Source organism: Leucoraja erinacea, chromosome 2 (assembly GCF_028641065.1).
Source record: "Leucoraja erinacea ecotype New England chromosome 2, Leri_hhj_1, whole genome shotgun sequence".
NCBI lineage: Eukaryota > Metazoa > Chordata > Chondrichthyes > Rajiformes > Rajidae > Leucoraja > Leucoraja erinaceus.
In genome coordinates, this window is record NC_073378.1 from 97,532,494 (window position 1) to 97,560,321 (window position 27,828).

Consider the following 27,828-nt stretch of genomic DNA (forward strand, 5'->3'; position numbering starts at 1 on the left):
GAAATCCTATAGTAATTCGGGCTTGCTGTACAATAGTATAAATACATCAAAGATGGACACAAAATGCTGGAGTAACTCAGCATCTCTGGAGAGAAGGAATGGGTGATACATCAATCAGGCTTCACTTTGCACATTTTATTTTGTTGCGTCTTTTTAAATTTGCCACTAGATTATTTACAGTACTTTTAATGAATGCCACTATCTGAGTCAATGTTTTCTGGTTTTAAAAGCAAAGCAGTTTCACATTTACAGAAATTATTTAAATGATTTGCTTAAATCAATGCCTGCAGACTTGTTGTTAGCTTGAATGATGTATAGTGCATATTTTTGGTATATCCATGACTTACACTGATAGAACTATCGCTCGTCCTGTACTTTATATTAACACGTATAGGATTGACTCGCAATTTAAACTAGCCGTTATTATGTTATACAATTGATCATTTTCAAAGGCTCTCAAATTGTTCTCTAAGTCTCATTATTTAGTTACAGTTCAAGTAAATCTTTTCAGTTTAATGGGCCTTTGCTGCAGTGAAGACAACTGAGTATAGGGTGATTTCACGAAAGGTCACTGGAGCGTAGATCCGCACCCACGTGACCGAAAATCTCAACTGGAGTACATGCTATACATCCGGTACATGTTAGTGAATGGGAAAACACGCACTTTCCCACCAGTTAAAAACATCGAAAACGGACAGTTTTTCAGCTGCAATTTACTGTGCCAGTCGGGGTGACTGTGAGGCACAGCTACCTAGATTTACAGTCCAAAAAAAAGATAGAAACTAAGGTAAATTAAAGAGGGAGCTGAAGGTGCAAATCCAGCGGAAGTGAACAGCGGACATTTGCCGTGGAGATTTAAAGGTCCAAAATATCGGGAATTATCGCGTTTGCTCGCTGAATTTCATCAAAAGTAAGGCATTATTGAGCAAACGCGATAATTCCCGATATTTTGGACCTTTAAATCTCGACGGCAAATGTCCGCTGGTCATTTCTGCTGGATCGGCACCTACAGCTCCCTCTTCAATTTACCTTAGTTTCTATCTTTTTTTGGATTGTAAATCTAGGTAGCTATGCCTCACGGTCACCCCGACTGGCACAGTAAATTGCAGCTCAAAAACTGGCCGCTTTCGATGTTTTTAACGGGTGGGAAAGTGCGTGTTTTCCCATTCACTAACATGTACCGGATGTATAGCATGTACTCCAGTTGAGACTTTCGGTCACGTGGGTGCGGATCTAGGCTCCAGTGACCTTTCGTGAAATCACCCTATTCAAGTTCAACATTAATCACATCTGCTTCATCATTTTGCCTTGCGGTGCTTTTGAAGAGGAAGACTAGTTAACTACTGAGAAGCTCCAGTGTCCAGCAACAATATTTACATTCTTTCCATTAATTGCAAGTGTGTGAATGCAAACTGTTGAATAAAACATTTTGTGCACCTTCCAAATTTCTGCAAATTTACCGAAATTTAAATGCCCAAGTCCAGAGTATTGAAATGTATCAAAAGAACAGTCAAAAACTGTCTGGTTTTCCTACCAATAGCTCAGCAATTGGTATCCCACAGGAAGTGTTAAGTCTTTTGAGGCAATCAATTCTCCAGTTGTTGAGGGCCTATCACGAGTGATGCATTGTAAAAGCAACCAATATTGTGGTTTCCCTTAAGGAAGCTTTGGTTTTTTTTTTAACAAAGGTCAGACTCTGCATAGCAATTGCCTGAGGACTGGCAGACAATGGCAATGTCTGTACTCACATATGGCGTCTTAGATGTTATGTGGCAATCTGGGGTATGCACTCAGAATAGTGTATGCTGCTACCATATGGGGGATTCCCAGCACATACGACCTTCTGCAAATGAAACCAAGAGAGTCAATTAAAAAAATTGACACAATTCACCATGATTAGTGGATTTTTAATAGTTTATGTAATTGTCAAGTGAAATTTTGAGCATAGAAAATAGTTTGCATAACTATGGATGCTTATGAATAAATTGTAAACACATTCCTCTGTGGTTCATTAATTTTGTGGGAATGTGATTAAAACTTACAAGCTTGAGTAGAATCATACACTTTATTTTGATTGGTATAAAAAAAAAGGTTATTACATGAACTGGGACCCTAATTACAATCTAATTTTGCCAATGCCATCATTGCTTTTGTCTTTTAATCTCTTCTAATTACAGAGAGAGAGGCCTGTAAAATATGTTTCTCATTCTAATTACAAAATGTCTAACTCTTGTCATTGTTTTTATGCTGCTTTGTTATATCAAGTTCTTATCTGTCGCATGTTTATTTTGTGGATTTATACATGTTGATATATCATCAAATTTTCAGAGATGCACGCCTGGAATTTGAAGCTGTTGGCTCTCTCAAAAACCATCCCGTCAATGAAGATAGGGCCGTGAATCACCGGTTTTCCCTTCCTAAAGTCAACAATTAGTTTCTAGGTCTTGCTAACATTGAGAACAAGGTTGTGGTTTTGGCAACATTTAATCAGAATGTCAATCACCCTCCTGTACTCTGACACATCATTGTCCATCATCTGGCTTGATTGTAATCGTGTATAGTCTTTCCGCTGACTGGACAGCATGCAACAAAATGCTTTTCACTTTACCTTGGCACTTATGACAATAAAGTAGACTAAACAATCAACAATAATGGTATAGTCGACAAATTTAAAGGTGGTGTTGGAGTGGAGACTTCTGACACAGTATGGAGAGAATAGAGCAATGCTTTGAGCACATGGCCTCGAGGTGTCCCTGTGTCGATGGTTATTGAGGAGGAAACGTAATCAATTTGTACTGATTGTGGTCTGCCGATCAGGAAGTTGAAGATGCAATTACATCGATCATCGCCCCTTTTCCAATTGGCCACACTCTCCACGACTGCAACAAACCCTCAATCCTTTGGCCTCTGCCTTCCCACCTGCCAGCAATCCCCCTCTCTCCAATCATGGTACTCATCCCTCTCCTGACCACATGTCCACACCCACCATCTTCAGAATTAAACACTGCAGACCATCTCTTGCATTTCCACTATATTTATTTTCTCTCTCATTGTGTTTCGCACTAATGTCATGTTTTGTTTTGAATGGGGATTTTTTTTACTGTCTTGCAGAATTTTGTGTAAGTTTTGTATAAATCATGTTTCTGTATGACTCCATCTGCCTGCCTTGCAGCTGCAGGCAACATTTTCATTATACCTGTACCTCATGGGCCTTATGCATATGGTTTAAAAAAAAAAATAGACTTGACTTAACTGGACTCCTGCTTCTCAGCCTTGAGACAACCCCAAACTTGGGATCTATCCGGATTGCTGGAGCAGAACATTTCCCTGCTGCTCTCTTCAACCACAACATGCATTGATCGGCTGGCAGCCTGCCAATTCATGCAATTGACTCTCTGGAAGAACATAAAGATAATGTTATGGAGCCCTTGCTATTAATTGTTTGGATTCCTGGGTGCTCCACATGCCAGCTGAGATCCTGCTAATTCCCTATTCCACAAACATCAGGCCCAAGATAGTCTCCAGTTATTACCGCATACTAAAAGCTGAAACTTTTGTACTATTTTGTGTGGCTTGATATGGTTTTAACATGACGGGCCTGATTAAATTAGAATATAGATTCCAAATGGTAATCACCTCACACAAGTCTTGTATATTTTGTTAAGATGTAAATTGCATGCCTCTAATTTTGGCAATCTTTAATTTGCTTAGAATTGTGAGGGAGAACATATGTTGACACATAACCCCGTACAATAAATATTCAAACAATTATATCTTGTATACATTGGATTACAAAGTAAAAGTGAGTGATATTGGCAAGCCTATCCTTAATATATACTTGAATTATTAATATATACTTGAATCTTTGCTGAACAAGTTGATGATGATTTACATTTGAATTGAAATCACTCTTGTCATTATTGGCAAGAATGGCAGCCAAATTATGAGCAATGAACTCCCACAAATAGTAATATCATCGCACAGCAGAGAAACAGGCCTCGGCCCATCACATCTGTGCTGATTTTATTTTACTCCTTTATGTTAATCCTATTTGCCTTTATTAGGACCGTATTCCTCCATGTCTTGCTTATTTAAGTGTCTGTCCAAATGCCTCTTAAACAAAGCAATTGGAGTTGATTCCACCACCTCTGGCAGTGCGTTAGAGATATTCAGTGATTCGATGATACTTTATTGTCACATGTACCTAGGTACAGTGAAATGCTTTGTTTTGCATACAACCCGGTAAAATCATCCAGCAGATCTCACCTTCGCAATTTACAAGTCTGGCGCCGACAAAGTTACACAAGTTCATTGAATAGTTTTACCAATATCAACCACTCTCTCTGTATATTTAAAAAAAAATCTGCTTTAAATGTTCTCCCTTTCTTCTTAAACCTCTGCCCTCTTATTTTTGACAACCCTGACCATGGATGAAAAACCCTTTGACTATCCAGTAAGTAATACAGTTAATCATTGGGCTGTGATGTCCCCTGCAAAGTCAACAATCTGTCCATCTCTCTGAGTTACTCAGAGAAGATGATGGTGGATGTTCTTCAGTCTCTTCATATTAGATTTTGCTATGGGCAGAATATTTATCAGATCTCCTGGAGAATTGTAGCAGTTTATAAACATATGAATGAAGAGCAGAGTTGGCGAGGTAGTCCTGTAAGTGATTCTACCATTTGATCTGCTGTAACCTCAACTCTGCTCTCCTGTATATCTGTGGTGTACTTTCACCCCCTTGCTTATCAAGGATCTAACTCCCTCCACCCTTTTTAGAAAGCGAATTCCATAGGCTTATGACCCTTGAATAGAGAATTTTTTGCAACTTAGTCCGAGTCAAACGTATCTAATTGTAATTTGAAAGTTCTCACAGTATCGGATTCCATCCTAAGTTTGCTTCAAATTACACTGCATGATGTTTTTTGTTTACTCAAACAGGAAGACGACTCCCTGTCAAAAATGTTTAACCTGAAATATGCAGTCTTTGCGAATGGAAGCATCTTTTTACACCTGTCTCTGTTTGAACTTATTTATAACAAAAATAAAAAAATAAAAATACCCTCGTGTAATTCAATAAATATCACAATGCCGCAAGACATCAATCCAAAAATACAATAATTCGAAAAGCTAACTAGAATACAAGGTAAATATTAAGTAATTATTACAAAATGAACTTTGGTATGTGGAGATTAATTTTCTTAAAACAATTATTCTGGTTTAAATGCCTGAAAATGTTAAAGGTTTCCTATACATTCTTAAACGCAGAGAATACTGGTTTGAATATTGAAGTTGTGCAATTACTGCACATTAATCTTCCAGGCAGTTTAACTATAAATTTACTTGAATACATGTCTCTTGACATATTGTCAGTGTGCTGTGGCTAGGCATATCACAATTGTATTGCAGAGGACTCTGAGACCAAATACTGGTAACGAAATAAGATGCAAGCAGCTGCATTGACTTTATGGCTGCCTGTGAATTTTCTGGAGATGGAAGACACTTTTGTTTGGCAAAGCAAAAAAGGACAGATGAGATTTTAAGATAAGATTAAATAATGTGCCCTTTATTGTAAAGGTGGCAGCTCCATTATTTCTCGTAACCCAAGCCTTTACAGACCACAAAATACAACTGTCATTTTCGTGAATGATGGCTGTGCAATATAGCGCAGACTTAAAGAAAAGTCACTGGGTGTGGAAAGAAAACAAAACAAAACTACTGGAAATAGAGATACCTTTTGATGAGAGAGATCATGTAATTTATAGATCTAATTTCAGATAGGAAGCCAGCTCTTGCTAACGCATTAATCATTAATGGTATACCCATTTTTATTTTAAAGCCATAAAGAACAATATTGGCTTTATATAACTTAGTTTCAGAAAAATGTACGTACTTTTGTGAAGTGCCTTTTGGTTTCAAACATAATCTTCAACACCAGATCAGTGGGCTCCAGAGTTTCAGTTGCAATCTTGAATAACATCTACCCTCTGCTTCATTCCAGACAATGAATGAGGGACAACTGAGACCAATTACTTTCCTTTCCCATTCAGCTCAGCCAAACATGCCAGCTGGGATGGTTGCCAAGCAACCATGGATTCACAAGGCCTATAACACCCTATAACACTGACTCGAGTAACCTGTCGAGATTGGACGCAAATACTTCTAAAATCAAAGCCGGGATCAGTGACCGAGTAATGTTTGGCGTTTGGAAATTAGGACTGTTCCACAGCATGGTGTGAAATAATTTAAATTGTTGGTGAGCTAGCACTGGTGTGGATATTGAGCTGGATTATCCATGTGGAGCAATGGGCTTCCCAAATGGATTATCCTTTTAAACATCCTGCTCCCGTTGCTGACAGCCTAACTACAGAGGATGTGGAAAGTATTTGAAGTCAATGGAACATGAAGTATCAGAGCAGGACATGTAGACGGCTGATACTAGAGTATCTCTTTAGCATGTGTCCAGAGGCAAAGTTATACTTGGGGCTGTTTGACTTCACTACAATACAAATGTTGAATCTTTGGAGAAAACATCCTCTAGTGTTCATTCATAAGCATTTTAGTTTTTTGGCTTGCATTTTTAAAAATCATTTTGGAAGTTGTGGGCACCAAATGCAAATAATAATTTTCCACTTTGAGTTGCATTTTAATTTCTGGTATGAAGGATTCTTGGACCTTTATGACCTGTGGGATGCAAATATCTCCACAAGTAAAAAGTTCCAGGATTTGCTGACGATGGAATAACAGCAATATATTCAGGATGCTGCATGTGGTGCTGAGGTGCATGAGCTACCATTTGCCTTGTTAAGCAGTTAAAGTGATGAGTAGGAAGAACTGCAGATGCTGGTTTACCCCAAAGATAAACACAAAATGCTAGATTAACTTTCAGGCTCCTGTACCTTTATCCCTGATGGCCGGGCTGAAATGAATGTGGTCAGGGTGGTGTGGGTCTCTGATTATGCTGGCTGCCTTTTTGAGGCAGCGACTGGTAAATCCCTTTCGATGGTGGGGAGGTCAGAGCCAGTGATGGACTGGGCAGTGTTCACAACCTTTTGCAATCTTCTTCGCTCCTGGGCATTCAGGTTGCCGAATCAGGCTGTGATGCAACAAATATGCTCTTGACTGTTCACTTGTAGAAGTTGAAGAGAAACCTCTCTGACAAAACGAATCCCCGTAATCTTCTCAGGAAGTAGAAGGGTTGATGTGCTTTCTTTATAACCATATAACATATAACCATATAACAATTACAGCACGGAAACAGGCCATCTCGGCCCTACAAGTCCATGCCGAACAATTTTTTTTTCCCCTTAGTCCCACCTGCCTGCACTCGTACCATAACCCTCCATTCCCTTCTCATCCATATGCCTATCCAATTTATTTTTAAATGATACCAATGAACCTGCCTCCACCACTTCCACTGGGAGCTCATTCCACACCGCCACCACTCTCTGCGTAAAGAAGTTCCCCCTCATATCACCCCTAAACTTCTGTCCCTTAATTCTGAAGTCATGTCCTCTTGTTTGAATCTTCCCTATTCTCAAAGGGAAAAGCTTGTCCACATCAACTCTGTCTATCCCTCTCATCATTTTAAAGACCTCTATCAGGTCCCCCCTTAACCTTCTGCGCTCCAGAGAATAAAGACCTAACTTATTCAACCTATCTCTGTAACTTAGTTGTTGAAACCCAGGCAACATTCTAGTAAATCTCCTCTGTACTCTCTCTATTTTGTTGACATCCTTCCTATAATTTGGCGACAAAATTGTACACCATACTCCAGATTTGGCCTCACCAATGCCTTGTACAATTTTAACATTACATCCCAGCTTCTATACTCAATGCTCTGATTTATAAAGGCTAGCATACCAAAAGCTTTCTTTACCACCCTATCTATATGAGATTCCACCTTCAAGGAACTATGCACGGTTATACCCAGATCCCTCTGTTCAACTGTATTCTTCAATTCCCTACCATTTACCATGTACGTCCTATTTTGATTTGTCCTGCCAAGGTGTAGCACCTCACATTTATCAGCATTAAACTCAGCATTAAACTCTAAATCACTCTGTAGACTGGCCATCAATTTACCACACCTTCATCCAGATCATTGATGTACATGACAAACAACAAAGGACCCAACACAGATCCCTGAGGCACCCCACTAGTCACCTGCCTCCAACCCGATAAACAGCCATCCACCATTACCCTCTGGCTTCTCCCATTCAGCCACTGTTGAATCCATCTTGCTATTCCTGCATTTATACCTAACAGTTGAACCTTCTTAACCAACCTTCCATGAGGAACCTTGTCAAAGGCCTTACTAAAGTCCATATAGACAACATCCACTGCTTTACCCTCGTCAATTTCCCTAGTAACCTCTTCAAAAAATTCAAGAAGATTAGTCAAACATGACCTTCCAGGCACAAATCCATGTTGACTGTTCCTAATCAGACCCTGTTTATCTAGATGCTTATATATATTGTCTCTAATTATCTTTTCCATTAATTTGCCCACCACTGAAGTCAAACTAACAGGTCTATAATTGCTAGGTTTACTCTTAGAACCCTTTTTAAACAATGGAACAACATGCGCAGTACGCCAATCCTCGGGGACTATTCCCGTTTCTAATGACATTTGAAATATTTCTGTCATAGCCCCGGCTATTTCTACACTAACTTCCCTCAATGTCCTAGGGAATATCCTGTCAGGACCTGGAGACTTATCCACTTTTATATTTTTCAAAAGTGTCAGTACTTCTTTTACTTTGAACCTCATAGTATCCATAGCTACTCTACTAGTTTCCCTTACCTCACATAATTCAATATCCTTCTCCTTGGTGAATACCGAAGAAAAAAAATTGTTCAATATCTCCCCCATCTCTTTTGGCTCTGCAGATAGCTGTCCACTCTGTCTCTCCAATGGACCAATTTTATCCCTCCTTATCCTTTTGCTATTAATATAGCTGTAGAAACCCTTTGGATTGACTTTCACCTTACTTGCCAAAGCAACCTCATATCTTCTTTTAGCTTTTCTAATTTCTTTCTTAAGATTCTTTTTACATTCCTTATACTCCTCAAGCACCTCATTTACTTCATGCTGCCTATAATTATTGTAGATCTCCCTCTTTTTCCGAACAAGATGTCCAATTTCCCTTGAAAACCAGGGCTCTTTCCAATTTTTACTGTTTCCTTTCAACCGAACAGGAACATAAAGATTCTGTACTCTTAAAATTTCCCCTTTAAATGTCCTCCATCTCTCTTCTACATCTTTCCCATAAAACAAAATGTCCCAGTTCACTCCTTTTAAATCATCTCGCATCGCATCAAAGTTAGCCTTTCTCCAATCAAAAATCTCAACCCTAGGTCCAGTTCTGACCCTCTCCATAGTTATATTGAAACTAATGGTATTGTGATCACTGGACCCGAAGTGCTCCCCAACGCATACCTCCGCCACCTGTCCAGTCTCATTTCCTAACAGGAGGTCCAGCACTGCCCCATCCTCTAGTAGGTACCTCTATGTATTGCTGCAAAAAACTATCCTGCACACATTTTACAAACTCCAACCCATCCAGCCCATTTACAGAATGTGTTTCCCAGTCTATGTGTGGAAAGTTGAAATCTCCCACAATCACTACCTTGTGCTTACTACTAATCTCTGCTATCTCCTTACATATTTGCTCTTCCAGTTCTCGTTCCCCGTTTGGCGGTCTATAATACACCCCTATAAGTGTTGCTACACCTTTCCCACTTCTCAATTCCACCCAAATAGCCTCCCTAGATGAGCCCTCCAATCTATCCTGCCAAAGCACTGCTGTAATATCTTCCCTGACTAGCAATGCAAACACCTCCACCTCTTGCCCCTCCAATTCTATCACACCTGAAGCAACGAAATCCTGGAATATTTAGTTTCCAATCACAGCCCTCCTGCAACCACGTTTCACTGATCGCCACAACATCATACTTCCAGGTGTCTATCCAGACTCTAAGCTCATCCACCTTTCTTACAATGCTCCTAGCATTAAAATATGCACATTTAAGAAAACCCCCGTCCCTTATTCTCTGTTTATTTCCTTTTTTTCCTTTCTCCTCTTGCGTCCGAGTGCTTCCCATTTCTGCTTCCTGCCTCCCATTCTGTCTACTACCTTTCGCTATTTGAGTCCCTCGCCCCAACCATTCTAGTTTAAAGTCTCCCCAGCTGCCTTTGCAAATTTCCCCGCTAGGATATTGGTCCCCCTCGGGTTCAAGTGCAACCCATCCTTTCTGTACAGGTCCCACCTTCCCCAAAAGAAGTCCCAATGATCCAGGAACTTGAATCCCTGCCCTTTGCACCAGTCTTTCAGCCACGCATTTATCCTCCACCTCACTCCATTCCTACTCTCACTGTCGCGTGGCACAGGCAGTAATCCTGAGATTGTTACCTTTTTGGTCCTTTTTCTTAACTCTCCTCCCAACTCCCTAAATCCTCCCTTCAGGACCTCTTCCCTTTTTTTACCTATGTCATTGGTACCTATATGTACCACGACCTCAGGCTCCTCTCCCTCTGATTTAAGGATATCTTGGATGCGTTGAGACACGTCCGAGACCTTGGCACCAGGGAGGCAGACCACCATCCTGGTCTCCCGACTGCGTCCACAGAATCGCCTATCCGACCCCCTAACAATAGAGTCCCCAATTACTATTGCCCTCTTTTTTTCCCTAGCTTTTGGAGCAACAGGGCCGGTCTCTGTGCTGGAGGCCCGTCCGCTGTCACCACCCCCGGGTAGGCTGTCACCCCCATCCGTACTCAAACAGGATAATTGCATCAGTGTGCTGGGTCCTGGAAAGATCTTCGGAAATATGCACGCCTAGAAATTTGAAGTTTCTGACTCTCTCCATCATATAAATATAGATAGGTTTATGGGTCCTCATCCTTCCTCTTCCAAAGTCCACAGTCATTGGTCTTACTGACATTGAGAACCAGGTTGTTGTGCTGCACCATTTGGTAAATCGATCGATCTCACTTCTATACACGGACTTATCACCACCTGTAATTCATCCAACAAAGATGGTATCGTCGGCGAACCTGAAGATAGAGTTTGCTATGTCCGACTACAGAGTCATGAGAATAGAGTGAGTAGAGCAGGGGACTGAGCACACAGCTTTGAGGTGCTCCCGTACTGATTGTTATTGAGGAAGAAGTGTTTCTGCCAATTCGAACAGACTGTGGTTTGTTGAGGAGGAAGTCGCAAATCTAGTTGCAGAGAGATGTGCAGTGACCCAGCTCCATGAGCTTAGTAACTAGCTTGGAGGGGATGATGGTATTGAATGCCAAGCTGTAATCTATAAACAGCCTGACGTATGTGTTTCTATTGTCCAAGTGGTCCAGTGCAGAGTGGAGAGCCAGTGAGATCGTATTCTCCGTTGATCTGTTGTGGCGGTAGACAAACTGTAGTAGGTTGAAGTTCTAGTTGAGGTAGGAGTTGATATGCACCATAACTAACCTCTTAAAGCATTCAATCGCCACGGATGTTAGTGCCACCAGTTGATAGTTTGTGTTTTCCTAATATTGCTTGCAACTTAACAGTTCAAACCAGAAACTGTGCCCACTTTTACTGCATTGTGTGCAGTGAGAGAATCCTTCATTATCTGAGGAGTTGCAAACAAAAGTGAACACTGCAGTTATTAGCAAATATAGGCACTGCTGAAGGAGCGAAGGTCATTTAGGAAGCATTTCTGCATGTTTGGGCCAAAGTTACAGCCTGTGGAAATAATCCAGTTATGTAACTATTCTAAACCATGAGCAATAGGATCGGGGAAGAGGGAGAATAAGTGAATATAAGAAACAGTGGAATAGAAATTTGTCTTGGAAAGTAATGCAAGTTGACCAGGTTCACTTCTGTTTACTATGTACGTTTTATTGCCTGCTTCTTTTATTACATCTTGGCATATTCATATATAAGAATTGCTGATTTTGATTTTGAGTTGAAATCTTGTGATACATTTTAAAATATGTTTGCCCTCATTCACTCTCGGTAATTTAATGGGTCTTAATGTATGTACAAGAGAAGACCCATTCCTTCTCTCCAGAGATGCTGCATGTCCCGCTAAGTTACTGCAGCATTTTGTGTCTACCTTTGATTTAAACCAGCATCTGCAGTTCTTTCCGACACTACTTATCAGTATGTGGGCTGTCGAAAGATGGAATTTTATATCTGGATCTATTCCTCCACCTTGCTTTCTGTGCTTTGCCGTTCTCTATGGGTTAACTCCTTTACATTTCCTATATGGCGTTCAGTGCAAGGCAATGATATTTGACACATATGTTCAAGTGTATGTGGACAGATATCCATGATTTAAACATGTTGATTATTATAAAATAGTTTACCAACCACTAGGCAGAGGCATTTGCAGGTAACGTATTATAACCTCCAACTCCTTTTTTTAAAAAATATATCCAGCATGTTGTAGATTTGTCTCAGTATTTTACTCTTGTTCCTCACATTGCCTCGTGGCTGGGCTGCTCAGAAATGATTTTAATCTACATTTAATTGTGTTTTTTTTTAATTCCTGGAAATGTTGGTCCAATATGTCATTACATTTTCTGTTGCAGTGCACAGATTATGATCTTGAGCATGGGACAGAGTGTCTTCATTTAGCTCTGCAGTACTGTGGCATCTCTGCAAAGCTCATTGATGGACCACCTGACCTGTGGAAGGTAAGAAGGAACATTTTGAGTTTAAATCCCCAGTTTTACTGCTATGATTATTGGCATAAGATTGTAACCATGAGTTGGCCAGTGCTGGGATTTTATCTGAATCCCATCTTGGCATATTGGCGAGTCTGAAGAAGGGTTTCGGCCCAAAACGTCACCTATTTCCTTCGCTCCATAGATGCTGCTGCACCCGCTGAGTTTCTCCAGTAATTTTGTGTACCTGGGATTTTATTATTGTTGTAACATTTTCAGAAGTCAAGAGAGAATAAAGCAGTTTTGTTTAAAGATTCCATCAGAGTTTTGATGTAAATATGATGTAAATGCTTGTGCTAAAACAAATTCATCTCTAAGCAGTTAAGAAATAGGCCATGAGATAAGTAGGAAAGCTTTTAGACAGGTAAGAAAAAATGGGCTTTAGATGAGAATATTGAGCAGAAAAGGTAGTATTAAACATGTATAATCACAATAATACTTTATTAGCCAAGTATGTTTTTCAACATACGAGGAATTTCTTGTCGTCAGTCATACAAAAAAAAAGCAACGGAACACACAAAACACATTTTAACATAAACATCCACCACAGTGACTCCTCCACATTCCTCACTGTGATGGAAGGCAGAAAAAAAACAACTTTGCAATGTAATCTGTTTTGCACCAAATTAAAAATGAAACATTAGTGTCATAGGATCATGACAGGCTACAGGGGATTCAGCATGGAGGTAATGCAGGTTCTTTTTGTCAAGAGCCCACGTTCCTCGCCTTACTCTTCTGAAGTCAACGCAGTTCTCAACTAATATCCAGTTGGCCTGTGACACAATCAGTATCTCCCAAAGATTAGTTCAAGATGCTGTGTAAAAACCTGGTGTTAAAGTAAATTATTCTGCCTTTGACTTTGCAAAGGTACGCCAGATCTGCAGCTGACAAAGGCTACTCATGAATAACATGTTCAAGTCCACCAATCTGTTCTCCTGGATCTGCAAATGAAATGTCTTTTGTTTAAAGCAACATCATTTAACACTTGGCAGGTGTTACAAAGGAATATCTTTGGTGCTTAGACACGTCAGGAGATGCTGCCTAATAATGACCCAAGAAGCTCTCTGAGTTTCTTGTGGCTTGTGTCATCTTGTAACTCGTGGTTCAAGCATTGGGGCCACTATTTCCAGCAGCTGGGCAACAGCAGGAGGAGGTGAAGACTGCAGCCCATATCAGCAGCCCAATTTGGATCCATCGAACAATTCTCTCAGATGCTGGGCTAGCTTTGTTCTATTTCCAGCCATGCTGCTTTGCATTGCATTAATTCTTTTGGGCACAATGTCCAAGCATTTTTTTAGTAAAGAATACAGCAGCCAGCCACTTTAGAAAGCTCTTTCTTGACCCATAAAATAATATTTTTCAAACAAATCTTTAATGTGCCTTTCCCTCACCTAACAATTATTAAGGTGGATACATCTGAGATTCTAATGGCATCTATCCTGTTATTGAGCAAGGTAAAAGAGGAGATTGCAGGGGCCTTGAAGAAGATCATTGTATCCTCTATAGCCACGTGTGAGGTCTCCGAGGATTGGAGAGTAGCTAATTGTGCACGTTTGTTTAAGAAGGGAAGTAGATAAATTATGAGCTTGTGAGCCTAATGTCAGTGGTGGGAAAGCCATTGGAGAGGATTCCTTGGGTTATGATTTACTTGGACATAAATGTAAATGGCTTGGTTAGTAAATTGGTATACCACACCAAATTTGTGAGCGGTGTGTACAGTGAGGAAGTTTGTTAAAGAATACAGAGGGATTTAGATCAGTTATCAATATGGTTGGAGAAATATCAGATGGAATTTAATTTAAAAAAGTGTGAGGTGCTGCACCTTGTGAAGTCGAATGTAAGTGGAAAGTATACTGTGCATAGAGAGTGCTTCTTATCTTCACCAACTATCTACTTGTGCCCAAAGAGCTACATCTAAGTAATAGGGGACTTGCCTTCTGCCTTGGTCATAATTCTCTTTTGCAGTTTTCTCCCAGCTGCAGAATGACTTCTATCCCCACTTGAATCACAAAGTATCTCCCCTTCGGTTATGGCAGAAGGCAAGCCCCATATTACTTAGATGCTGCTCTTTGAATACAAGATCTGCATTTGTTAATACTGGTAGATAAACTAGCAAAAAGTATCAACAAAGTGGATAAGTGAAAGCCAGTTTTGTGGCTGGGAAAATGTGCTGTGGACTCAACTTAATAAAGCCATTAATGCAATAAGTTTATTTAAAAAAAATTTTAAAAAAATCTTTGCATTGGAACATGGAATGCTTGTTACCAGAACCTGTTGAGACCCAGACCCTTGATTTCTTCCTCACTATTTACCACTCTGAAGGGCCTGTCCCACTTACGCAATTTTTTTTGCCGACTTGCTGACACCCGTCAGTTCCTGCTGCGACTATGACGGGTGCCGGCAAGTCGCCGAAAAAATCGCATAAGTGGGACAGACCCTTTAGCCTGGTGTCTTATGCAAATATTGAAATTTAACTCTGTGCTCCAATATCCATGTTATTTATAAATCATATTTAAAAATAAAAGTTGTCCAAGCACTGATGATTGGGAAATGCCACTGGAAAATGCACAACTAATCTCTACAGCTACACTAGTCCCAGCTATACTAGTCCCACCTGCCTGCACTTGTTCCATTCCATGTACCTGTCTAACTATTTCTTAAACATTGGGATAGTCCCAGCCTCGACTATCTCATCTGGCAGCTTGTTCCATACACGCATCACACTTTGAGTGAAATAGTTACCCCTCAGATTCCTATTAAATATTTTTCCCTTCACCCTTTCCCTTCCCTTTCCCTATGTCCTCTGGTCCTCAATTCTCCTACTCTGGGCAAGAAACTCTGCATTCCTCTCATGAATTTGTACACCTTAAAAAGATCACCCCTCATAATCCTACACTCCAAGAAGTAGAGACATTTCAACCTTTCCCTATAGCTCACACCCTTTAGTCCTGGCAACATCCTCGTAAATCTTCTCTGAACTCTTTCAAGCTTGACAATATCATCCTTTAACGGTGCCCAGAACTGATCACAATATTCTAAATGCAATCTCACCAACGTCTTATAGAACTGTAACATGACCTCCCAACTTCTATACTCTATACTTTGACTGATGAAGGCCAATGTGCTAAAAGCTTTTTTGACCACCTTATCTACCTGAGAATTGACCTTCAAGGAACCATGCACCTGCACTCCTAGATCCCTCTGCTCTACAACATTCCCCAGAGGCCTACCATTTACTTTGTTGGTCCTGCCCTTGTTAGACGTCCCAAAATGCACTAATTTATATTAAATTCCATCAACCATTCCTCAGCCCACCTGGTCAATTGATCCAGATCCTGCTACAATCTTTCACTATCTGCAAAACCACCCACTTTTGTATCATCAGCAAACTTGCTAATCTTGCCTTATGTGTTCTCATCCAAATCATTGATGTAGATGACAAACAGTAATGGGCCCAGCACCGAACGCTGAGTCACACCGCTAGACGCAGGCCTCCAGTCAGAGAAGCTACTTTCCACCATCACCCTCTGCTTCCTTCCATGGAGCCAATTTGCTATCCATTTCGCTATCTCTCCTTGGATCCCACGTGATCTAACCTTCCAGAGCAGCTTACCATGCGGAACCATGTCAAATGCCTTACTGAAATCCATGTACACAACATCTACAGCTCTTCCCTCATCTACCTTTTTGGTTATGTCTTCAAAAAACAGTCAGATTTGTGAGACACGATCTCCCACATACAAAACCATGCTGACTATCCCTAATCAGCCCTGGCCCGTCCAAATGCCTGTATAACCTATCCCTCTGAATACTCCCTAGTAACTTTCCAACTATGGATGTTAAGCTCACTGGCCTATAGTTCCCAGCAGCCTTTCTTCAAAAGAGGCACAACATTTGCCACCCTCCAGTTTTCCAGCACCTCCCCTGCACTTAAGGACAACTCTTAAATTTCAATCAGGGCTCCTGCAATTTCCTCTATGGTTTCCCACAATGTCATTGGATATATCTGATCAGGCCCTGGAGATTTGTCTACCTTCATGCACGATAGTACCTTCAGTACTTCTTCGATGGTAACACTGACTGCTCTCAAGACACTTCCATTGATTGCCCTAAGTTCCTCCGTTCCTCCGGTAAATACAGAGGAGAAATATTAATTGAGGACCTTGCCCATCTCCTGTGGCTCCACACAGAGGTGTCCGCTTTGATTCCTGAGAGGTCCCACTCTCTCTCTAATTACCCATTTCCTCCTTATGTATTTATAAAATATTTTGTGATTGTCCTTAATGCTGCCCGCCAGAGCTTTCTTCTGGCCCTTTTTTGCCTTTCTGATCTCCTTTTTCAGTTTAGCTCGTGAAACTCCTACAGGAATGCACTTGATCCCAGCTGCCTATACCTGTCCCTTGCATCCTTCTTGTTTATCACCAATGCCTCAATTTCCCTCATCAGCCAAGCTTCCTTACGTTTGCCTGCTTTGCCTTTCACTCTAATGGGGACGTACGTATCCTGAGCTTTTGTCAGCACACTTTTTAAAACATCCCACTTGGCCAATGTTCCTTTGCTCTCAAATAACCTGCTCCAGTCAACTTGAGTGAGACCTTCTCTCATACCCTCAAAGTTGGCCTTGCCCCAGTTGAGCATTTTAAGAAGGGCCTCGACCCGAAACGTCACCCATTCCTCTCCAGAGATGCTGCCTGTCCTGCTGAGTTACTCCAGCATTTTGTGTCGATCTGAGCATTTTAACAGGTGGACCCTCTCTGTCCCGATCCATAACTATCTTGAACCTAATCGAACTGTGGTCACTAGTCCCAAAAGCCTCCCCCACAAACACTTCATTGGCATGCCCATCCCAATTCCCAATACTAGATCCAGCGTTGTCCTCTCATGTGTGAGGCCTCGACATACTGCTTGAGAAAACTCCTGAACACTTTTGAGGAATTACACCCCATTTAAACCCTTCACACTATGATTTTCACAGTCTATATTGGGAAAGTTAAAATCTCCTACTGAAGCAACCTTATTTGACCTGCAGCTGTCTGCAATCTCCTGGCATATTTGTTCTTCTAATTCCCGTTGACTATTTGGGGGCCTGTAGGACACCCCCAACAAAGTGATCATCCTTTTCTTGTTCCTCAGCTCCACCCATACAGCCTCACTAGATGAATTGTCCGTAATGTCACCTCTGAACACAACCGTGACATCCTCCTTAACCAACAATGCAATCCCCCCCTCCTCTTTTTCCCTCACCCCTGTCTCTCCTGAAGCTCCTGTACACAGGAACATTGAGCTGCCAGTCCTGCCCTCCTTGCTTGCTATTCACATGCCTTGAGAAGGTTTTTACATTCCCTGTAATGTCACTGGCTACTCTGTTCTCTGTTATATTTTAACCTTTGCCCTGTTCTCAGGTTACTATATTCAGTCTTGTTCTCTGAATTATTCATTTGATAGATGTTCTACATCCTCCCCTCTCCTTTGTGTTGTCATTTTCACTTTATTCACTTTGTTCCTCTTTGGAACTGTGAGATGATTAAGTTACGTTTACCTTTGTTAATTTCCCTTTGCGTCTTGTGCAAATGTACCTAGCCTCTCTGAGAAATATCTCTTCGTTAAAGGTCACCTAGTTTAGCCTACCTGACGTTCAATCCATTTCATGCTGGTAAGTCCCTCCTCATTCCATTGAGACTAGATTCAATTCAATGCAATTCAAATTCCTCCTCTCCTATTTATTGTTTCTTGCCCTTCTTGTTTCTGAAACTAAGCATGATGATTACTATTCCTCAAATGTTCTCCTGGTGTTACCTGGTCCACTTAATCTATTTTATTTAGAATCATTTCCTTGCAATGCTGTCTTCTTTATTGAGTCAAGAACATGATCCCAGTCACGTTGAGGTGAGCCTGCCCATCTAGAATTCTACTTGTAATTTACCATTGCACTTATTTCCTTTATCAACTCTTTTCATCACTTAGAGAGCTCTGACTTTGGTTGTCCTCCATTTCCTTCTTGTGGAAATGTACCCAGACCCAAATCATTTGCTCCCATTGTTCTCTGATGTTTTGACCTATGTTTTTAATGGGTTCAGTGGTGCCATGTCCTGGATATAAATTGTATGTGTCATTGATGGAAGAAGTGGTTTTACTCTGATTATACTACATATTGATTTTTTTCCCCAAGAGTTGAGCATAATCAGATTTTTCTCATCCCTTAGGTAACGTACAAGCGGGATCTTTATGCAGCTGAATCAATTATCAAGGGTGCGTGCTCATTTACATCAAATTGAGTTCTAACTGCTTATTAATTGAACTAAATATGTGTTGGCTCTTCTTAGCATCATTACGCTCTGTCCGTGATGGCGTAGTTCATTGATATATATTGCTAAATTGGGAATGTTATTAAATGTCAGATGCAATTTAAAACATTGATGTCAGAATGTTTTTAAAAAGTTCAGAGTAAACAGAATATAGAACAGAATTGTTGTATATTCAAATTTATTTCACAAGCCTAGTTACAGCAAATTTATAAAATGTACCATTTTCTTAAATGTTTTTTGTAATTTTCTAATCTGTAACTAATTTTGAGTTCTGTCTTAAAATAATAATCACTCGATATCTTTAAATTCTCTTGGGAGTTATATCTAGGAAGCATTGTTACCTGAAAAAGCTACAGAGCGTTGGAGTAACACAGCAGCTCAGGCAGCATTTGTGGAGCTTACGGGACAAGCAGTCCCCTCCTCCTTTTCGTCCCCCCCTTTCTTCCCCCCCTTTCTTCCCTGTGCCCCACCTGAATGCGTACCAATTTCTCCTAGTTTTCTACACACCCTACCTCAACCCTCTCCTTTCCCTTTTCCTTCCAGAATCTCGCCACCTTTTAGTTACAGGGTTCTCTTCCAGTCCTTTACCTTAGAACTTAAATCTATACCGACAAGTTAACAACCCCTCGGGCTCCGCCAAAACATTGAATTTTAGACACACCTAAATGTGGTAATTGCCTCTGCTCTGAGGATTGCTGTCTGATCGTGTGATTATTGAGCACAGTGATGGGAGTTGTCATTTAATATGTTTGATCTGATTCTTTCTGTGCCTGTCTTGCAGTTATTCATATGCAGCAGGACATCCTTCTTCATTGTCGTCCACACATAATATTTGTGGCAATTAGTGATGTGCATTGAAAATTATCATCAACAAAGCAGAATTACTTATTTTTACAACAGAAATCGGGCAAAAGTTGCAATTTTTCCATGAACAGTAGTGTGCTTGCATTTAGTTTTTTAAAAAAAGCAATTTTTTGTAGTTGTTTTGATGATGGCGTGCTGGGCTAATCTCTTGCTCGTCTTCTGTGCATTTCCTAAAGCTTCGGAATGAAGCAGCAATTTGACAGTTTTAAATTACATATGAGCAAATAAGCTGAAATTCAGGCATTTGGATGTTGGAAAAAGACAAGTAAATGGAGTTCTGCATTACAGTCAAGAGTATTTAATTGTCTTAAATTAACGGAACAATGAAATTATTACATGTAACAGCATAACAGGGACTTGGGCTTAAACAAAATGAATTGTCGGCAACAAAGGCCTGTGTTGAAATAGTTAATCATTGTTGTCCAATTTGATCACGTTGTATAATAGTCAAAGTCAATTATATTCGCCACATACACCCAAAGATTTGCCAGCAGCGATACACATAAGAAGAACACACAATACACAATAAGATTTAACACAAACATCCACCACAGCATTCGTCACTGTGGTGGAAGGCACAAACTTCAGCCAGTTCTCCTCTGTTCACCCGTGGTCGGGGCCATGAACGATCAAACACACTCCGTGGCTGGAAGGGCCCGAAACTTCACTTTCCTACCGGAGTCCGCGGCTTCAGGATGTTATAGGCCGCAGGCCGACGGTCGGAGCTCTTCTCCGGCGATCGATCCCAGGCTCGGGATGGTAAGTCCACGCCCCGCCCGCGGCTAGAAGCTCCGCAGACCGTGGCAGGTAAAGGGCCTATGGTCATGTAGCTCCATGTTGATCGTATTGACATGATTCATCTTCTTTTTACCACAAGAGTCATAAAGTCATAGTGTTTAAACAGGCAATAGTCCCATCCTGAACCTTTCCCTACAGCTCAGACCCTCGGGTCCTAGCAACATCCTTATAAATCTTTGTTGCACCCTTTCCAGCTTAATAACATATTTCCTGTAACATGGTGCACAGAACTGAACACAATACTCTAAATACGGCCTCACCAACGTCTTGTATAACTGCAACATGACCTCCAAACTTCTATACCCAATACCCTGACTGAAGAAGGCCAATGTGCCAAAATGCTTTTTGACCACCCCATCTACCTGTGACGCCACCTTCAAGGAACCATGTACCTGCACTCCTAGATCCCTCAGCACTAGAACAATTCCCAGAACCTTACCATTCACTGTGTAGGTCCTGCTCATGTTAGACTTTCCAAAGTGCAACACCTTGCATTCCTCTGTATTACATTTCATCAACCATTCCTCAGTCCACCTGGAAAACCGATCAAGATACAACTGCAAATTTTGAAGATTTGCCATCCTCACTGTCTTCAGTATCACCCACTTTTGTATTATCTGCAAACTTGCTAATCTTGCCATGTACACTAGAATAGAATAGACTGAATAGAATGCCTTTTATTATCATTCAAACAGCTTGGTTTGAACAAAATTGCATTTCTACAGTCTTAACATTACAAAAAAATCCAAGACCCACATTTAACACAATTTACATAAACATCCATCACAGTGAATCTCCAACACCTCCTAACTGTGATGGAAGGCAAAAGTCTTATCTCTTCCCTTTGTTCTTCTCCCGCGGTCCAGCTGCAGCATCAAGGCGACTGGTGCTCCTGATGTTAAAGCCCCCGGCGGGCGATGGTAAGACCCGCGGCCGTTAAGCCGCGCGGGGCGATGTTAGGCCCCGGTCCGAGTCACTTAAACCCCTAGATTTCAGTGGGAGAAGTTGCCGTTGCAGGAGCTCCGAAAAGCGGTCTCCCACCAGGGACCTGCGAGCTCCCGATGTTTCCTGTCCACTGGGCCTGCGGCCGGAGCCTCCGAAGTCGGGTCGCAGCCATGCGACACCAAAGCTCTTCCCGTTCTGAAGTTGGCCAGCTCCTTGATGGCAAGTCGGCAGGCTCCAGAAGGTCCCCATACAGGGACGAGATTAAACAGTTTCCCCCCCCCCCAACCCCCACATATACGCAGCTAAAAAATAATAAAAACTAGAATCAACACATACATTTAACAAGACCATTTTTTTTTAAAGACAGATGGACTGCAGTCGAGCCGCTGGCGTTAGGCGCCACCATACCACACCAGAACTGTAACAAATTGTTACATCTGTAATAAAAGACTCATTTTATTTTAAGTTGCACAGTTCTGTCCATATCCAAAGAATATTGACATTGTTCTGAAATTGTCTTTTCAAATGCTGATTGATCATTGAGCATCTGTTTATTTTCATTTGAATTAAATAGAAAGGTTTTGTATATGTTTAGGTACATGACTTATATTGGAGGTGATTTTAAACAAAAACATATTCGTGAATTAACATGTTAACAAGTTCCAAAGCTCAGATGGATAAAATGCTCCTTGATGCTTCTTTTAAAACTTATTTTCAAATATCATGATTTCTATATGAAGACCCAATTTGAATAAATGTATGCAAAACTCAAGTTCAGTCAGGTCATACCAATACAGTGTTGGCTGTAAGCATGCTTATCAATAAGTATGTCATCCTCATAAGCTTCTTTACTCAATGTAACAGAGAACTTCCAGAACCTTTGCTCATTAGGATAAACTATGTTAGGGGGATAGAAAACAGCAGAACTATGCTTGTGCTTTGAATTGCATTCTCCAAAAGAATAAGGTAGAGAACAGGCATGGAAACAATGGGTGAAAACAGGTTTTTCATCTACAGTGCTGAAAGATTGGGTACCAGAAAATAAGGGGGAATGTTCTGTTAAGGAGAGAAATAAGTGGTCGCAGTGGCACAGAGGTAGAATTGCTGCCTTACTGTGAATGCAGTGCCGGAGACCTGTGTTCGATCCTGACTTTGTGTGCTGTCTGTACAGCGTTTGTACGTTCTCCCCATGACCTGCGTGGGTTTTCTCAGAGATCTTCGGTTTCCTCCCACAGTCAAGATGTACAGGTTTTGTAGGTTAATTGGCTTGGTTAATGTAAAAAATTGGCCCTGGTGGGTGTAGGATAGTGTTAATGTGTGGGGATCACTGGACGGTGTGGACCAAAAGGTCTGTTTCCGTGCTGTATCTCTAAAACTAAAAACTAAAAAATAATCCATTAAAATAAAACTTTGATGAATTTGTTTTCTCTACGTAGAAAGTCTTTCCAAGAGTGTTTGTATCATCGCTGGAATGCAAGAAGGGCAAATTCAATTAGGCATTTTATTACAAGAGGACTTACAACTGGTGATGAAGGTGAGTCAAGTATATTGATATCAGCATTTGTTTATTACTGTTGCATTCCCAAGATACTGTGAACATCTTTGTTTTGCTGGCTGTCCTGGCTAATCACACCTTGCATGAGTACAATCAAGCCATACACGAGTACCACTGCAAAAATGAGAAAGGAGACCGTGTGCAGAATATGCTCTTACAACGATGGAGAAATTGCAGATTTTTAAAAAAGTGCAAGGGCTACACCCACACAAGGTGGATTGGGAGTTAGAGATTACATATTAGGCTATTGAGAGGCTTGTTCAAAAAGTTTAAATTCCATTTGGAATATTTTGGAGGACCAAGAAACCAAGAACCAAGCGGGGAAGAACCTGTTCCTGAATCTGGTGGTATGTGTTTTTAAACGTTTGTACCGTCTGCCCAATGGGACTGGGGAAAGAAGGGAATAACTGGGTCCTTGATTATGTTGACTGCTTTCCTGAGGCCGCATGAAGTATAGATTGAGTCATTGTGGGCTGATTGGTGTATGAGCAGGTTTTTGATCTGCATTTTGTGATGGACTGGCTGTGTCCACAACTGTGCAATTTCCTCAATCTTCAGCTGAACAACCAGGTTATGACATCCCAATAGGATGCTGTCGATGTTGCACCTGTAAAAATTGGTAAGTGTCATAGGATTTGTGCCAAATTTCCTCAGTCTTGAGGCAGTTGAGGCGTTGAGGTGCTTTCTTTGCCATGGCATTAATGTGGTCCAGGCTGAAATGTTGGTGATGTAATTATGCTCCTACACCTTACCCCCTTAATCTAGTTCAGTAAAACACTGAGTCGAGCACTGGATCAACTATTTATTCTTCCCAAACACAAACAAACTTTCAATACAATACCCAACCAACCACGGGTCCGATCCTTGTCTCTACTCGTCCAAGTCCTTCAGCCTCGTATGAGCAGACACCTCCAGCAAGCCAGCACAGTCCCGTGCTCTCCCAGAATATCGGCTCTCATCCATGTGGGGTTCATTCTTTTATAGGGCATCGGACCTGTGACGCCAAACTATATGTGTGTGTGTGTGTGTGTGTGTGTGTGGCTGGTAGCTTCTACAAGCAAATCACACATATCGATCATATTACACAGTTATAGACAGTTCCCTAACCCAATCACAAAACACCCCGCTACATTGTTTCACAGAAACTTCTAGATAGAAGACAGTTAACCAAAGTAAAGAAACATTTTCCCAGGTTGTATAAACAATTTGAATAAGCCTTCACACTTTAACCAATCATCAGATAAAAGCACAAATAATCTGCAACATAATTAACAATACCTTTTTACACCCCCCTCTATAACCAATCCTAATCATGCATTTGTAGACCTGCTCAGCTCTTCTGCAAAACCGTCATACATATTAACAAAAGGAAGGACATCTGGACCTCACCTTATCCTCAACGTCCGTCTAGGATCCAGACACCTTGGAGCCGTGACTCCCAGCTTGCAACTTTCACAGAAAGAGGCCAAGCAGGCCCTGCAAATACAGAGATCCTCCATTTTGTGACCTCTTTTATTTAGCCAATATTAACAATGGTATGTATGCCTAGCAACTTGAAGCTTTTTACCATCTCCACTTCTGCGCCATTGGGGTATGTCCTCCATCTGGGGCATGTCCTCCATCCTGCTTCCTTAAACTGTTGACCAGCTCCTTCATTCTGCTGACATTGAGGGAGAGGTTGTTGTCTTGACATCTTGGTATTAAGCTCTCTATTTTCTTTCTGTACTCCGCCTCATCATTGTTTGAGATGTGACCCACTACGGTGGCACCTGCAATCCTTAAATTTAAGTTAGAGCAAAATATGGCCAGACGGTTGTGAATGTATAGGGAGTTTTGTAAGGAGCTGAGAACGCATCCTTACGGGGCACCAGCGTTGAGAACTGTGGCATAAAATAAGTTCCTACATACTGACTGACCTCATGTTTGGGACAGACCCATCATTTATTTATTTGTCTCTCTACTCCACAATTTGAGATTTATGATAGAATAAATCACATGTGGTTAAAGTACACATTGCCAGATTTTAATAAAAGTCATTTTTATACATTTTTATTTCACCATGTCGAAATTACAGCAGTGTTTATACATAGTACCCCCATTCCAGGGCACCATAATGTTTGGGACATGATGTTTGAAAGTAGTCATGTTTAGTATTTTGTTGCATATCCTTTGCATTCAATGACTGCTTGAAGTCTACGATCATGGTCAACACCAGCTGGGGTCTTTCGGTGGTCTGCCAGGCCTGTATTGCAGCCATCTTTAGCCTATTTTTCTTGGGGGCTAGTCCCCTTCAGTTTTGCTGCTTCAGCATGCATGTTCTGCATGCTCAATTAGTTTTTGTGTAACTTGGCCACTCAAGATTCTCCATATTTTAGCTTTGAAAAACTCCTTTGTTCCTTTAGCAGTATGTTTGGGATCATTGTTTTGCTGCAGAATGAACTGCCGGCCAGTGAGTTTTGAGACATTTGTTTGAACTTGAGCAGATATGATGTGTCTATACACGTCAGAATTCATTATGCCACTAACATCAACAGTTGTATCATCAATGAAGATAAGTGAGCCAGTACCTTCAGCAGCCATACATACCCAGGCCATAACACCACCCCCAACACTGTGTTTCACAGATGTGGTAGTATGCTTTGGATCTTGGGCAGTTCCTTCTCTCCTCCATATGTTGCTGTTGCCATCACTCTGATATGTTAATCTTTGTCTAATCTGTTCACAAGAACTTTTTCCAGAACTCTGTTTGCTCTTTTAAGTACTTCTTGGCAAACTGTAACCTGGCCATCCTATTTTTGTGGCTAACCAGTGGTTTGATTCTTGCAGTGCAGCCTCCGTATTTCTGTTCATGAAGTCTTCTGTGGCCAATGGTCATTGACAAATCTACACCTACAGAGTGTTTGTGATCTGTCGGACAGGTGCTTGGGGATTTTTTTAATTAAAGAGAGAATTCTTCTGTTATCAGCTGTGGAGGTCTTCCTTGGCCTGCCAGCCCCTTTGCGATTAGTAAGCTCACCAGTGCTCTCTTTCTTAATGATGTACCAAACAGTTGAATTTGATAAGCCTAAGGTTTGGCTGATGTCTCTTACAGTTTTATTTTTGTTACTCAGCCTCATAATGGCTTAATTGACTTTCATTGGTACAACTTTGGTCCTCATGTTGATAAACAGCAATAGAAGTTTCCAAAGGTGATGGAAAGACTGGAGGAAAGACTAGGTGCTGAGAGCTCTCTTCTACCTGCATTAAGGAGGCATTTAAACACACCTTGGCCTTTATAAACACCTGTGAAGCCATGTGTTCCAAACATTATGGTGCCCTGAAATGTGGGGACTATGTATAAACACTGCTGTAATTTCTACATGGAGAAACCAAGACGTATAAAAATGGCCTTTAACAATCTGACAATGTGCACTTGAACCACATATGACTTTTTTTTCTATTACAAATCTCAAATTGTAGATTACAGAGACAAATAAATAAATGATGGGTCTTTGTCCCAGACATTGTGGTGGGCACTGTATGTTATATTGTAGAACTTTAGTAAAACATTTCTTATGAAAGTGATCCCATGACTTATTGAATAGGTCAGAAGAAGACTGATGACTGCCATGTGAGTCAGCTGTTGGCATTTCACCAAACATGTATTGCTCCTGAACTGAAGCAAGATTTTCAGTCAATAGCACTGCTAACCAAAAATGAAGGCAATGACAGAATGCCTATGAAACAGATTATTTGTTTAGTGTGTGTTTTGCTTTCACAGCTGTACCCGGGGACACTTTACTGCCTCTGCCGAGTGTTATTAAATGCTGTTCCTTGAGTTCTACACAAATACATATCTGAGGAAAGAAAGTTTGATGTTATTCAGCCATTAGAGGGTTTGGGCATTTGAGCGTACCATGACCTAATTCTCACTGGGTGGTTCCAACTATTGTCATATTAAACAGTGGTGCTTAGTCTGTAGTGTGCACCAAAGATCTTATAGCAGAGCTATAAGATCTTTGGTGTGCACCCAAGAACCCTTTCACTTCAAGAGTCACAGTTTAGTCTGGCTGGAGCACAGGAATTACAATGAATGCAGGCTGGAGCAAGTTGATATCAAGAAGGGAAACATGACACAGACATTTGAACTATAGGGAGTGTTAAAATCAATTATTGATCTCTTGACATGAGTTGCATATTACTGTACGCAGTTAGAGTGAGCTAATTTGATAAATGGATCAGGTATTCAGAGATGTGGTATAATCTGTGCAGGTGATTATGGAATGTTATGATTGCTATTCTACAGTAGGGATATGATTAAACAAGAGAGAATGCAACGTCCACAAGGATTTTGTTTGGACTGGGGACTTTTGTTATGAGAGACTGGGTCGGCTGGAATTTTTTTCCTTGAAGCATAAGAGGCTCTGGTGTGATCTAATAGAAAAGCTGGATGGTCACAGTCATTTCTCTAGGCAAGGGGAGTCCAAAACTTGGGGATATAGATTTAAGTTGATAGGGAAAAAAATTAAAAGAAGCTTTAGGGGGAAGTTTTTCACAGGGGTTGCTCTGTATTTGAATGAAGTGCCAGAGGAAGTGGTAGTATTTAGTACAATTATAACATTTAAAAGACAGTTGGACAACTTCATGGACACGAAGGGTTTG

General features: G+C 40.9%; 1 protein-coding gene across 3 annotated transcripts in view; it reads left to right on the top strand.

Annotated features, from left to right (window-relative positions):
* Positions 1-27,828, top strand: part of crppa (CDP-L-ribitol pyrophosphorylase A) — a 230,206-nt gene that overhangs the window by 40,133 nt on the left and 162,245 nt on the right. For all 3 annotated transcript variants that reach the window (XM_055661840.1, XM_055661847.1, XM_055661831.1), the window contains exons 4-6: positions 12,586-12,690; positions 18,924-18,969; positions 23,069-23,166. In XM_055661840.1, the coding sequence (XP_055517815.1) occupies positions 12,586-12,690; positions 18,924-18,969; positions 23,069-23,166 (249 nt within the window). The remainder of the gene's footprint in view (positions 1-12,585; positions 12,691-18,923; positions 18,970-23,068; positions 23,167-27,828) is intronic.